General features: G+C 41.0%; 1 protein-coding gene across 6 annotated transcripts in view; it reads right to left on the reverse strand.

Annotated features, from left to right (window-relative positions):
* Window positions 1-13490, reverse strand: part of SIRAL1 (SIR2 antiphage like 1) — a 36461-nt gene that overhangs the window by 2243 nt on the left and 20728 nt on the right. For 3 of the 6 annotated variants that reach the window (XM_016204437.2, XM_087828528.1, XM_016204441.2), the window contains 4 exons: window positions 11852-12104; window positions 7486-7713; window positions 4913-5041; window positions 3299-3584 (listed from right to left, as the gene is read on the reverse strand). In XM_016204437.2, the coding sequence (XP_016059923.1) occupies window positions 3299-3584; window positions 4913-5041; window positions 7486-7713; window positions 11852-12104 (896 nt within the window). Of the gene's footprint in view, window positions 1-669; window positions 793-3298; window positions 3585-4912; window positions 5042-7485; window positions 7714-11851; window positions 12105-13490 lie in introns of those variants that run through there. The other 3 variants (XM_016204438.2, XM_016204439.2, XM_016204442.2) reach the window with 3 other exon arrangements.

A 13490-nucleotide genomic window follows, 5' to 3' on the forward strand; every position in this document is an offset into this window, starting at 1 on the left:
GACACTTGGATTCTGGGCTCTCTTAAAATAGATTTGTGGAAGTTATAAACTGCCCCCCCCCACACACACACACATCTTCTCAAGCTGGCACCTTCTCAATCAATAAACCTTTCCTTATCAGTTTTTTATTACTGGCCTTTGAGGTCCTGGACACACAAACCTTGAACCAGTAACAAAACCTGTAGCCTTGAGGGAATTTGTATGATGTACCACCGAATGAAAAAAGTACCAAGACAGTATGTATACTTTGTTTTCAACTATGAAAAATGCATAAAAAATTGTTAATTGGAAATATACCAAAATAGCTGCTCGTATGATGGTAATGAATTATAAAAGAATTTTTTCTTTTCCTCATTACTTGATTTTTCTGAAATAAATGTATGAGACATTACACTCTTTTGAACCCATGTAACTTTCACTATGCAAAAGTGAGTGCACAGCACAATGCCAGGTACACAGCAAATGCTCAGTGTTTAACAAACAACAGCAGAAGACCTCTTATCAATATGCATCTATGGAAACTCAAAACAACCAAGGATGGCAGACACGCTTGACTTATCTCAAAATGAAATGATGCTTTTAACCCCAAACTGCTCTGCTAGATTTCAAATCATAAACTCAGACAACCATTCTAATAAAGCCCCCGGCCATATATTAAAAATCCTTGATTTTGAAAAATTCCAAATACCTAACTTTGGGGGAAGCCACTCCAGTAGTGTTGCCAGTGAAAGTGGGGTTCTTGCAGTGTCGTGAGAAAAAGCATTTTCAGGGACCCACGAGGGTGGATGAGGTCTGGTGATAAGATGTATTTGGGTGAAAATAGAAAACACCTGGGTTCCCAATGTCCCATCTCTGTCAGTCCTGCCATAGCAAATCAGGGCCAGAAACAGGGCCAGTGTTCAGAGATTCTGTGCCATGTCAAAGCTAGTCCAGTCCAGCCTTTCTGCCTATCCGGCTAGCTCTGCTTGTATTCTGGGCTGCGATCCACTGCTGTGCTGCGGTATCCAGGCTCCCACATGGAGCCTGCCTTTGGAGTCCATGCTGGCCACGTGGCTGCTGAGGCCACATGGTTACTATCGAGAGAGAACACTCAAACAGCATGAGCACAGGTTATTGGGCATGAGAAAGAACTCTTTGTTCCCCTGGGATTATATCATCTTGGGCTTGGGAAGGACCAGGTGTTTGTTTTTTATCTCAGGTTTGGGAAGGAGCAGGTGCTTTTTCAAAATAATGAATCAACTTCCCAAGCTTTTCTGGGCTTCTGATGGGTCCACCCCCTAGCCAATGATCCCTTTTCCCAGGCTATGGTCAAGTACCTCCCCCAGCACCATTGTGACTTCTATTGCACATGTGCTTACCTCCTCCTGCTCCCCATTACAATCCAGTGCCAGAGGAGGGAAGAGAGGGGTGTTAATCCTTGGCAGGGCAGTGCTGTGATCCCCTGGAGTATGTGTGAAGCTGTAGCTTTCTGGTGAAGCAAACAGGCTCATGCTCCCCAGATGACCATGCTTAACAATGTCTGGTCCCCTCTGCTTCCTCTTTATTAATAACTAGCTACAACCTATGCTAACAGTAGGACGCCTTCACAGCTAATAAAAGCCTTTGTGCCACTTCTGATGATTTTTGTTAAGAAGAGAAAAAAAATTAGTGTAATAGGAACAGCTGTCCAGGGGGATTTCGTTATTTTCAATTTTAGCATCTTTCCTGGGTAGAAGATCTCAGAATGTAGACCAAAAGAAATATGTAGTTTGAGTGTGTACCTCTTGATTAATGAAAACAGAATTTGTCCAGTAGGAAAAGCTATCGAAAGTCCTAAGTGTGGGTGAACAGCAAAAGAATCAAACACTGCAGGGCAACAGAAAGCACGCCGCCAAGAAAGAACAGCAAACTTTTCACAAGAGAGAAACCGAAAGGTCTTCTGGAGAAAGGACAGACATGGTTTTTAGCATTCAGTTACGGTGATAAGAGCTTGTGGGATTTCTCATTACGAAGAATTCCACTCAAAGCAAGCTGATTCAGGAAGAAAAGCTGGGAATGATGATTAGATTTAGGAGCAGTTCTCTCTACATTAAATGACCTGTACTTTAATAGGCCCCTTAAGATGCATTCAGATTGATAATGAAAATCCAAATTAACATAAAACTTTTCAAGAACATATTCTACCTACAACAGTCAAGTCTGTTTGGACCTAGGTGGTGAGTCAGAATGGCCATATCCTGCGGCCTGGCTCTATTCAAAGTAAGGTTTTAAAAAGCATACTTCAATTTAGTTGATACCGTAAAGTTTTGTATTTTGTAGGGTTCTTGGGAACTTGCCTGGAGCCATTAATAGATTGAACCTTTTATCCCCATTTGGCTTTCTCATTAGAGCTGGAGGGTAAAATGTCAAGTGAGTGAGTGGTACCCCAACCTCTGACTTTAATGCCACCGACGACAGTTTCAAAAGAGCACTTTAAAGTGTTTTTTTCTGTTTTTATAAAGATAATGCATAATCATTGTAGAAAACGCTCACATAGAAACAAAATATTTTTTAACAACCCTTAAGTTCAATAGCATAAACATAACCACAGTTAATTTAGTAACCAGCATTGCAGCTATTTCTCTATACACACACACAAAAAAAACAGAGTATCTACAATTTCATATGAATGGGACTGACCATGGTGTTTTCCAACCTGCTTTTCAGTGCCCCTTCACTCACAATATTATGTCTCTGACATCTTTTTGAACAATAAAAACATTTTCCCTTTTATAGCTTCATTGCATTTTATCAATTAAATAAGTGTTGAAGAATTTACAAAATTCCCTATTAAATGAAACATTTTAAGTGACTTCCAATTTCTTTCATTATATACAACATAGTTGCACCTTTACCCCTGTGCAACTGTCCAATGATCTCTTTAGGAGAAATTTCTCCTAAGAAATTGTATTGAGTGGAATTTCTGGGTCAAAGGTTTTTAAATTTTGAACATATTCCAATATGAATATATTTCTTTCCTCGCAGCTTAGCCAAAATTGAGTTATCACTCTGTTTTGAAATCTAAATTTAATTGCATTTCATTGGTAACTAATGAGGCTGAAGTTTTTCCTTCTTCCTACTTCTACACTGGATTGCCTTTGTGCATTTTCCTCCTGTCCAAATGCCATTTTCGTCTAACCTGAACACCTAACATGCCCTCCCTCACAATTTGGTTAAGAAAATATTCCTCATCATGCTAATGATTTTACCCATAACCAATACACACGAGGCTGAAGAGCTGCTGCTCTCAGATCCTCCCCCGTCCCAAAATGCATCTTACCTGCCCTGCCCTTTGTGGAGATCTCACAGGTCAGTCGCTTGAAGTACTCTGGAAGATCAGAATATTCATTTCCATAGGAGATGACCTTGATCCCTTTGTCCAGCATGTTTTCTCGAAGCTTCATGAACTCATCTACATCTCCTTTCCGAACCAGCATGAAATGTTCTAAGTCAGATTTATGCTTGACGGCCTCCAGAAAAAGGGCTTGGAAAGTGGTGTCATCTACTGTCTGGCCACAACCCAGGAAAAGAAATGACTTGTTTTCATAGAGTTTCTGAATCTCTCTCTTGCAGGAAAAGAAACAAAGTGACACCGTGAAGACACACACAAGGCATGTCTGAAATACAAAAGCTGACAGGGTCATCATAACCACTACTTTCACCCCTGAGCCAAGACTGTGGTCACCACTGAACCAAGATTTAAGAGGGTAGATAAGTCCCCAAAGCTGATCTTACTATAACTTGATGATTGGTCTAAAATTGATCTGTACCTGGCGTTGTCCTGTAGGCTCTCTATTCAGGGTTTCTTTTGGTTAGCATTGGTCTACTGACTTTGCGATTTATTTTTTAGATCTATGTACCCAGAGGCCATAAAGCAATGAGTAGGTCTTCAATATACTTTACTCTTCCCATTTTCTGGACCATATTTGCCCTTTTTTGCCTTACAAACGGAATCACGCACCACCAAATGAGGATAATTTCATCACCAGATTTCCTCAAAGGAAGTTGGATACTTAGAACATCAATATGTATCTGTGTGTGTGTGTGTATCTGTACATACATATATATAAATACAGAAACATCAGAAATGATTTTGCTTAAGGGATCACTCAGTGTGAATGATGAATGGCAGTTCCAACAGATGGCAGAGAAAGAATATATGGGGGAATAAAGGCTCTTATGCTTTAGAAAACCTCACGTTTTCTTGGTCCTTCCTGTGCCACATCATGTAGATTCCATCATTCTAAGTGACCCTGTCCTAAAAATAGCTATGAACACTTTCCAGAGTTGGGAGCCAGTGAATTACTCCCACATATCGCTGCGGTGGGAGTGTTTTGGTATGAACATGTATGTGAGCAAGTCTAAACTTGCATCTCTAAAGATCAACAAAGATCTTTTTTCACAAAGAGGAAAACCTCCACTTTAACACCCTATCCAAGTATTTTCCAATTTTTCCCCGAGCAATAAGTTTGGATAAGTGTGGTAATTCAATACCAGCCCATCGTCATTTACACACATCACTTTAGAGTGTATGTTCTAGTGGTGAATGGTCAATAAAAAGCTACAGCAGTTTTTACTGGCATAGAGAGGGCTGTTAATACCATAATAAACCAAACAATGAAAGGGGGTAATAATGTATTCTTTGTATGTGAAGAATACACAAAGTGACAATGACAGAGTGCCACCAGGTGGCCATCAGTCAAGAACAAAGGGAAACCCTGCAGCACAGTACCTGAGTACATTCCCTAGGACGGCATGCCCACCCACAAGCTGAGCAGCATGGAACAGAATGTGTGACCTCCCAACTTTCAATTAATGGAAGGAATATGTTTTCCCTTGAAGACCAATGGTATGTGTAGAGGTTCCCAGGACCAGCAAGACGAGCAGCACTCACCATGACTTCAGTGTTCCTGAGCACGTTCTGATAGCCAGCTGGGTGAAGGACAATGCCACTGGGGTTGGTGTAGACCCCGTGGATGTGTAGCACACTCAGCTTCCGCTTCTCCTGAGCCCACTCAAGGACCTGCACAACACAGAGAGGGCTCAACCAGGCTGGCAGTTGCTTCAAGGTCCCGATGGGCAAGATGACTGGGCTTCTGACATAACTCCCAGGGTTCATGATATACTATAGAGTAAGAATGCAAACCACGATGTGGCCTGTTTCCATTTCAGGCATGACTGTTAGGACAGAGGCAGCAAGTCTGCAATTTCTCTTTGAAAGTAACAATAAAAAATTAGAATGTATTTGCCATCATTTGCAGAAATGATGAGGGCTCTTTTCACTTGTGACATCCATGAGAGATATGGGTGCATTTCAGAAATGGTCCCCAAGAAATCAAGCCTCCTTGCACCCCTGCCTCTGTGTAGCCCTTGTCCACACTTACTTGGCCACATGGCTTGCTTTAGCCGGGGCCTTAACTAACACAACGCGAGCGGAAGCTTGAGAAATGTTGGGATAATGAGTCTTATTTCTCTTTGGCTGCTTTTGGAACCCAGCTACTGTGTGGAGAAGCCTGGGCTAGCCTGCTGGAGATGCAGGGTCCAACCAACTGCCTGCACCACGGATACAGAAGTGAGGCCACCTTGTACCACCCAGCCGTAGCCTGGCCACTAGATAATTGCAGCCACATGGGTAACCACAAAACCAGCAAAAGAAGTGCCTGCTGAGCCCAGCTGAAATCATTAATTCCCATCATCACGGGCAAATAAAATGTGGCTTTAAGCCACAGTTTCAGGGTGGTTTCTGCAGCAATTGATAAGCAGTAAAAGCAGCACTTCAGCCACCTCTGAGTCACCTAAAAGGCCACCAATGAAGATCAATCATTTAGATGACAATGGTAACAACAGCAGCCTGACTTCCACAGTTCCATGTTCCCAAGGGATCAAGACAGTACATTTATTCTTGTAACATCCCAGAGTAATACAGTATGAATTAAGAAAAATAGCCAAGAGGCACAGAGATTTAAAATTTGATTATTTCTAGGCCCCATCCTGACTACCAGTAAATGAATTAAACAATTAGACTATAATAATGTGGACTAAAAACACAAAGTAAATCTTGAGACTCCAGGATGAAAATGAGAAGAAAAAATATCATGTCTGATAGATATCCTGAACTTTGAAGAGGCCTGACGCTTCTGATGCTGGTCAGGTCTTTGGAGGTTTTATCAGAAACAGTATAAAATGCTATATCTAGCCAGTAATTTCTCAATTCCATTTAATAATTTATTTTTATTTATTGATTTGAGAGAAAGGAAGGGTGAGAGAGAAAATGAGAGGAGGAGACAAAGAGAGAAACATCGATTTGTTGTTCCACTTATTTATGCATTCATTGGTTGATTCTTGTACGTGCCCTGACTGGGGATCAAACCCACAGCCTTGGAGTATCAGGACAACACTCTAACCAAATGAGCTACCCAGCCAGAGCTAGGGTGTGTCCCTTCTTAAGTAGGACGGTCAGAGAAGACCTCTCAGAGACAGTGCTATTTGAGATTTAATAGGGAAAGGAGGAGCTGGCCGCACAGCCTAAGAGTAGCAGGTGGAACACTTTGCAGCCAGAGAAAATCAGTCTTCATGGCACCATGTCCCTGACTGGTTTCCTTTTAAAAGCTGGCTTCAGTGTCAGCAAAATTACAAGAGTGGCATCACAGCTGCTATGCCAGCAGAGGCAGCACTGTGCCAATGAAAGCCAGTGGGTGAACCTCTTATCTGTTCACTCTATTTAGCTGGGTGCTAGGCTGGACAGAGGAAGGCTCCTGGGAAAACAAAGTGTAGAAGGAAAATTACAAAAACTACACAGCAGGCAAATGAGACCTCATTATGTCTCTGACATCTTTTTATGGCAATAAAAACATTTTCACTTTTATATCATTGTATTTCACCAATTAAATACATGTTGGTGTAGCTACAGAATCTCCTATTGGTGTTAAATATCAAATTACAAACTCAGATGGCCATTCTAATAGCCTCATCTCATTAGCTGACATATCAACACCTATAATTCCATACTACATAGATAGCTTAGGTATAGTATGGACTCCAATACAAAAGAGTCTGCTGAGGTCTCCACTGAACATTAACCTCAACCCAACATTCACTGGGCCTGGCAGGTGGTCATCCAGGTGTCCTACAGTAGTTTTCATTCAATTCCAGGTGAGTTGGCACACAGAATATATTCTAAGAGAGAATTCTAAATCAACATTATACCCACCTGATGTTATCAGGTAGTAAAGAGATCTTATAGTTCAAATGACTTCCTACACTCTTGCTTTGAAGTTGGGTGAAATTGTCAAAACTCAGAGAACTGAGTACTTTTAAGATCTGTGCCTTTTACTGTATATTGATTTTATCTCAAAAAAAAAAAAAAAAAAATCCCGCAGGGAGCAGCATACCAGTACCACACAACGTCCCAACAGAAAAGAGGTTTGCTCCACCGCCCGAAGCCCAGACTCATGCTTCCCTTTTTACCTTTTTTTCATCAGTAAGGTCAAGGGATTCGAGTTGTTTTCCCTGGTCTGCTGCGTACAGTTCCAGGAGATTGTCAAAATTTGTAGTCAATACCAGGGCTCCGTTTTCCATCAGGTGGAGAACTGACTGAAGCAGCTGTTTTCCAGAGTCTTCGATCTTTGACTCCAAGTCATCGAATACTTCATATAAACAGTCCTTAAAAAACGTGGATCGAACATTACTAGTCCGCTAGAGAGGGATTTGAAAGAGAAAAATTAATGCTAGGTGTTTTGGTAGGTCATTTGCCTTAATAACAGTAAGAGCAATTTTTTGAAACATACTTTGCACCTAAAATAAAGGTAACATATTGTCTACGTCACAGGGTTCTAAGGAAAACAGGAGGATGCCTGCCAAGTGCTTAGCACAATGCCTGGCACAGAGCAAGGGATCAGCACTATTACACCACATGCAAACAAGCACAGCTCTGTAAAAAGCACTTTGACAGAACGAAGAAAATGGGCATGGCCGAGAGATGTGTGTCACTGCCAGGACTAAAGGAATGCTGGGAGAAAGCAGAGCACCAACCACCCTCTAACTTGGCCTCAGGTAAGACGACAGAATGTGCTTTTGTACACTTTCTTTAACTAGGGAATAACTAATAAAAGACCTCTAAATGTGGGTTAGCATCTCTTTTTCTAATCCTACGTGCTTTTTAAGAGCCACATGGATTTGAATGCTGATGCTATGGAAAAACCGCTTGCTGTTTTTTCCCTTGCATAATTCAGCAATCTGTTTACAGGTTTACTAGGAAGAATATTTAGTATTTAATAAAGGCTCCTGAAAAATCTTCATTTTGCAACTGTTAAAAATACTAAACATCAGTCAGTTCTAAACAGACTCCCTATTTCTTAACATATGGTTTATTTAAATAACTGCGTTCCCAGATTTATTTTGAATATGTGCAAATATCTGAGGACTAATGAGGAATACAATACCAGCCTCAGGTGGAAAGTTGGCTTATAGTTTAAAAGATAAAGTGGCCTCTGGGACAAAAGGAATTTGAAAGGGAAAGTAACTTTGCAACATGCTGTCACATATACCTGCCCCCTATCCCATTCCCACAACACCACTCAATTAGATAATGTCAGAGCAAGGACTGGTTCTTAAAGGTGCCCCTATTTCCCATTCAATCTCCAAGTAACTGCACTTAGCTAGCAGGTAGCAGATAACAGCTCCTGCTGCTTTTCCTCAACGTGGCTTCCCTGCCTTTCTGGTTTCCTTTGTACATCCTTCTAATAGCACAACACTCAGATAAAGATCTGTTTCCATGGAACCATGGAAGCAGACTCATGAAACACGCTTCTATTTGCAAATTCTTGCCCTAATTTTTCTAAGTATTTTTTAAAATTATCAATTATTTATGCCTACCAAATAAATGGTAAACATCTGTCACAGTAGAAAAATTAGAGCAGAGGTGAAACAGTGGTGACACGCTCAAGGTTTATCTGCTTTTGTCAGTCCCTGGTCCAGGCTACATCTACTCCTAGGCAGGCTCCTTTTGTCAGGGGTCTCAAAGATCCTTTTCTAGTGCTAAATAGATGGTATGGCCCATAATTTATGTGGCTAAGAATGTATTTTAACTGTCCATTCTCATTACATAAGGGCATAAATAATTCCATCACATATCGTAGCAGCCCACAGGCAGCCCACGGGGACTGTAACACTCAAAAATGAACAATCTGCTCAGAAACAAAGTGAAGAATTTATAACCTCAGTTATTGAATTTCACCACATACAAGGGTCAACTACTAACAAATGCCAGGCACATTTCTAGATTAATTATGAAAAACACAGTGTCCCTTTAATGTTGATCAAAATTATAATTCATTTATCCTACGATCTTAAAATTCCATTTCTAGGAATATACTCGATATAATTGTGAACAAGTGAAATGACATATACAAAGTTATCACTGCTCTGTATCTGTAACAATAGAAGACTGGAAACAAGGCCAGTACACATATACAGGAGACTGGCATGGAAAGGCCTCCCAGATACACTGGTAAGTAAAACAAAGGAGGTGCAGACCAGTGCGTCTAGAATGCTACCTGCTGACACGGGGGATGAAGGTAGTGAGATAAGAAGAAATATAGTCCTATTTGTTTCTGTTTGCAAAAAGGAACACTGGGAGGATGCTCAACAAGCTAGTAAGTGTGGTGACCCATGGGGGGGGAGTTTGGGGACACAGGAGGCAGACGAAGAACAGGAGTGGGGGTGAGGTGCTGGGATATACATAAACCTTTTTACATCGCTTTCACCTCTGCAGTGTGTATAAACAGTAATTATTCAAAAAAGCAAAATTCAGTTTAAAATGAAGTATGGTTCATTTATATGGTTGTATTAAGAACTCCTTGTGTTTTTTAAATTCATTTTTTACTGATTCACGCACATACACTTATATAACACTATATTCAAACACCAGTTTAATCATTACCCACATGGCTAGAAATGCCTGGGTATACAATCAGCTAATCATGGGTGTGGAATGTATTTTCTCGCTTCTACGAAAAGAAATACAAAAAGCTAAAGCCTGGAAATAAATGTCCTGAGTCACTTGTTTCAGCTTGCTACCTCCTAGTCATACTTCAGTTACATTTTGCATTATCAACAGAGAAGAAGGAAAGAGGGTCTGGTCGCTGCACTGATGTCCTCAGACTTAAAAATGAATGTTTCTCTCTCTTGCAGCAGGTGACTCCAGAGCTAAATTTCTGATCCGTGGCCTCTGAATCAGGACAAAGGAATGCAAACAAAAGGAAGTTCCCTGGTCGAACGGAAATGCCGAACTCCCACACAGCTGCCCCGACACTTTCTCATTCATTTCAAACTGTGAGCTGAGTCCAGGGCTACTTCATTTCCTCCTACCATGTACCTCTCATCTTTCTGATCCCATGCAGAGCAAACACAAATGCAACCCTGAGTCTTTCCAGAGGTTCCTAAAACTGACAGTGCACACTATGTGCCAGACACTTTATATTCATGAGCTCACTTCTTCGAAAATCCCCATGAGCTAAGTAGCACTGTCCCAGTTTTATTTTTTCTTACATATCCTCTGTTGGAATGTTTCTCACAACAAAGCCCACAGACCCCCCCTGGATTCCTGAGATTCTTAAGGCGTCTGCAAAGCCAAACATATTTTCATAGTCATATTAAGGTGCTATATGGTCTAAACTGTTTATATTCGCATTGGTGATACAAAGGCAATGGGGCATAAAACTGCTGGTGCCTAGCGTGAAGGAAAATGGGTGGTGCAATAAACTTGACAAGCTCAGGGGGCCACAGGGCAGGCTTGATAAACTCCGTGATCAAAAGTAACCACACATAATGATCTGACCACAAATCCCTAGCTGGGCAGGTAACAGCAGTAATCAAATCCCAGGCCTATGTTTTCCTTAGCAAAGGTCAATCTACCTTACTTTGTCCATTGTTCTTATGCCCATAGGATAACATCTCTTTGAAAGGTCAGAGTAATTTTCTTTCCCTGCTCCTCAAAGGCACAACCATGGAGAGAGAGAGAAACATCAATGATGAGACAGTCATTGATCAGCTGCTTCCTGCATGCTCCTCACTGGGGACCACGCCTGCAACCGGGCCATGTGCCCTGACTGGGAATCGAACCGCGATCTCCTGGATCATAGATCGATGTTCAACCACACTGGCTGGGCATGCTAACTCTTAATGACACTTCTTTCCTATAGGCCTTGGGGCTGGGGAGGAAGGAGGAATAAACACTGAGGTGCCCTTGACTTAAGACTGAGAACATGCTTTGGCTACTTTATCATTTCCAAGTATTTCTTAGGTAAATCCTGATTTTTAAGACATTTTTAAGCCAAAACAAGACAAGGAGGCTCTACAGCCATTAGGAAACTGGTATCCAACTCAGTTTGATAACGCAAGACAAAATTCCTTATAAATATTTTGAGTGATTGCCTTTAAAAGAACATTAAAAACTTGTGTTGCTTCATGCATGAAAAGATAAGAATTATCTCGAATCTTTCTGAAGTTCCCTAAAAGGCATGGATACCAGTGAACACAGCTTTTACAGTGGTGAGTGCAGAAAAGTAAATTCAAAATACAGCAGCAATGGAACAGTGGTCTCAGTTTTGTACTCATAAAGGCCTCAACAACAACATCATCATCATCACCCTCCTCACCATCATCACACACACTGAAATGGGGTGCAGAGATGACCACCCTGACTAAGGTCCATAACCAGACATTCTGCAGGACAGGCAAATGCTACGCAAAGCTACAAGCTGGAAGGAAGATCCTGGTTACGCGCAGCGCGCAAGGGGTGGCTGTGGGAAACTTCCAGCAGCCAGGTACTCACAGGGGAGAGTTTCAAAATAAGGTCATGAGCGACATGGACAAGGTTCTTGTCTTCTCGGAGGCATTTCTGAAACTTTTTGCTCTCATCTTCTTCTAGAAGATCAAAGTCATTGGCGGCATCCAGCAGGGCCTGAATCAGCCCCTTCCAGGACTTCAGCGCTGGAACCTGGGGGGCGACTGCAGCGCTAATGCCTGTTCCAATCACCAGCACAAGTTCCCGAGGCTTCTTACTTTTCAAGCTTGGAAGCAGTTTCCTAAAAAAGTTCAACAAAGAACAGTTGACAGATACGGGGTGCATGGAAAGACTGTCCAAAACCATGGTTTGCAGCCCTAGTGTGCCAGTGCTTGCTGGAAAAGTCATAAACCCACTTCAGGAATCCTAAAAAACAGCCTTAAAATTGATGCCCTCTCAATCTAAGAAAACCCACTAATAGTAAGAAAAGTTCTGATTATATTACAGCTCAGCTGAGTTCTGCTAAGTTTTATTTTAACTTTAGGAGTACAAAGAAAATAGATAAACTGCACTTCATTACATGTCAAAGAACGTGTTTCATTTCAGTTCCCGAAGGAACAGAACTCCAAACTAAACTGCTATTGTTGAGAAACAAAACAGGAGATGAAAGGCGGCCAATAAAAATTTAAGCCCAAATTTTGTGAATATTACTAAGATAAAACTGAGCATGACTAAAACTGAGTGGGAGATACATAGTCAAACATGGGAACAAGTTTGTCTTCAGTTTGTTCTAGATATCCTCAGGCCAAAAAGAAAACATGGCCAACAGAATTCTGAAAACACAGGAGAAGCCCAAGAACCCAAATAAACAAACGGATGGATATGACAAAAAGGGAAAGCCATTCCTTTCTTACCAGTATAAGGACAGAGTTCTGTCCTGAAGTTTCTATGTGAGACAGAGGAGCACAAGCTTTTTGTGTCTTGTCCCCCACCCCCTTTCATTCTGGAGACTACAATAAAATTGATTTGAAATATATTTTTCCACTTTAATTTTTGCTGATGGCATGTTTTTCCCCCAAGAAACTGTCTTTCTCAACCTTTTGTCCAAGTAATACAATAAAGAGAAACGGGATCAGCATTTGGGCACAACCCAAGGAAGTGCAATACTTTAAGCTCTGGGAACCCTCTAGATCACCTTCCCTGTGCCCAGCTCATGCATTCAGTCCTTCAACAAATATGAAAAGTTCATAAAGTCCCAGGCACTACAGCAGGCACTAGTGATGTATTTATAAACAAAATGGAGCTCCTAACCTCGAAAGTTTAGTCAACTGGAAAAGACAATAGCAGACATTAGAAACAAATGATCAAAAATGATTTTCAGTTCAAGGCAATCAAGACAGTGAGGCACGCAAATATAAACTCAGAAAATTTCTAGAAGGATTCACAAGAACTGGAAATAATGGTTAACTCTGGGGACCGGAGAAAAGGATTTTTACTTTTCACTTAATTGTGCTGTACTATTTGAATTTTTTTTACCACATACATTATAGATTTGAGGTGTAAGTTTTCCTAATTTAAGACTTTCGGTTAAAAAAAAAAAAATTAACAGTTGTTTTTCATTCCTGGTTCTTCCTAAAACCACTAAATAATAGTAGTTTTTTGTAGAAGACGTACATTCATAAAAAGT

This window comes from Miniopterus natalensis, chromosome 20, assembly GCF_054644295.1.
Source record: "Miniopterus natalensis isolate mMinNat1 chromosome 20, mMinNat1.hap1, whole genome shotgun sequence".
NCBI classification, from domain to species: domain Eukaryota; kingdom Metazoa; phylum Chordata; class Mammalia; order Chiroptera; family Miniopteridae; genus Miniopterus; species Miniopterus natalensis.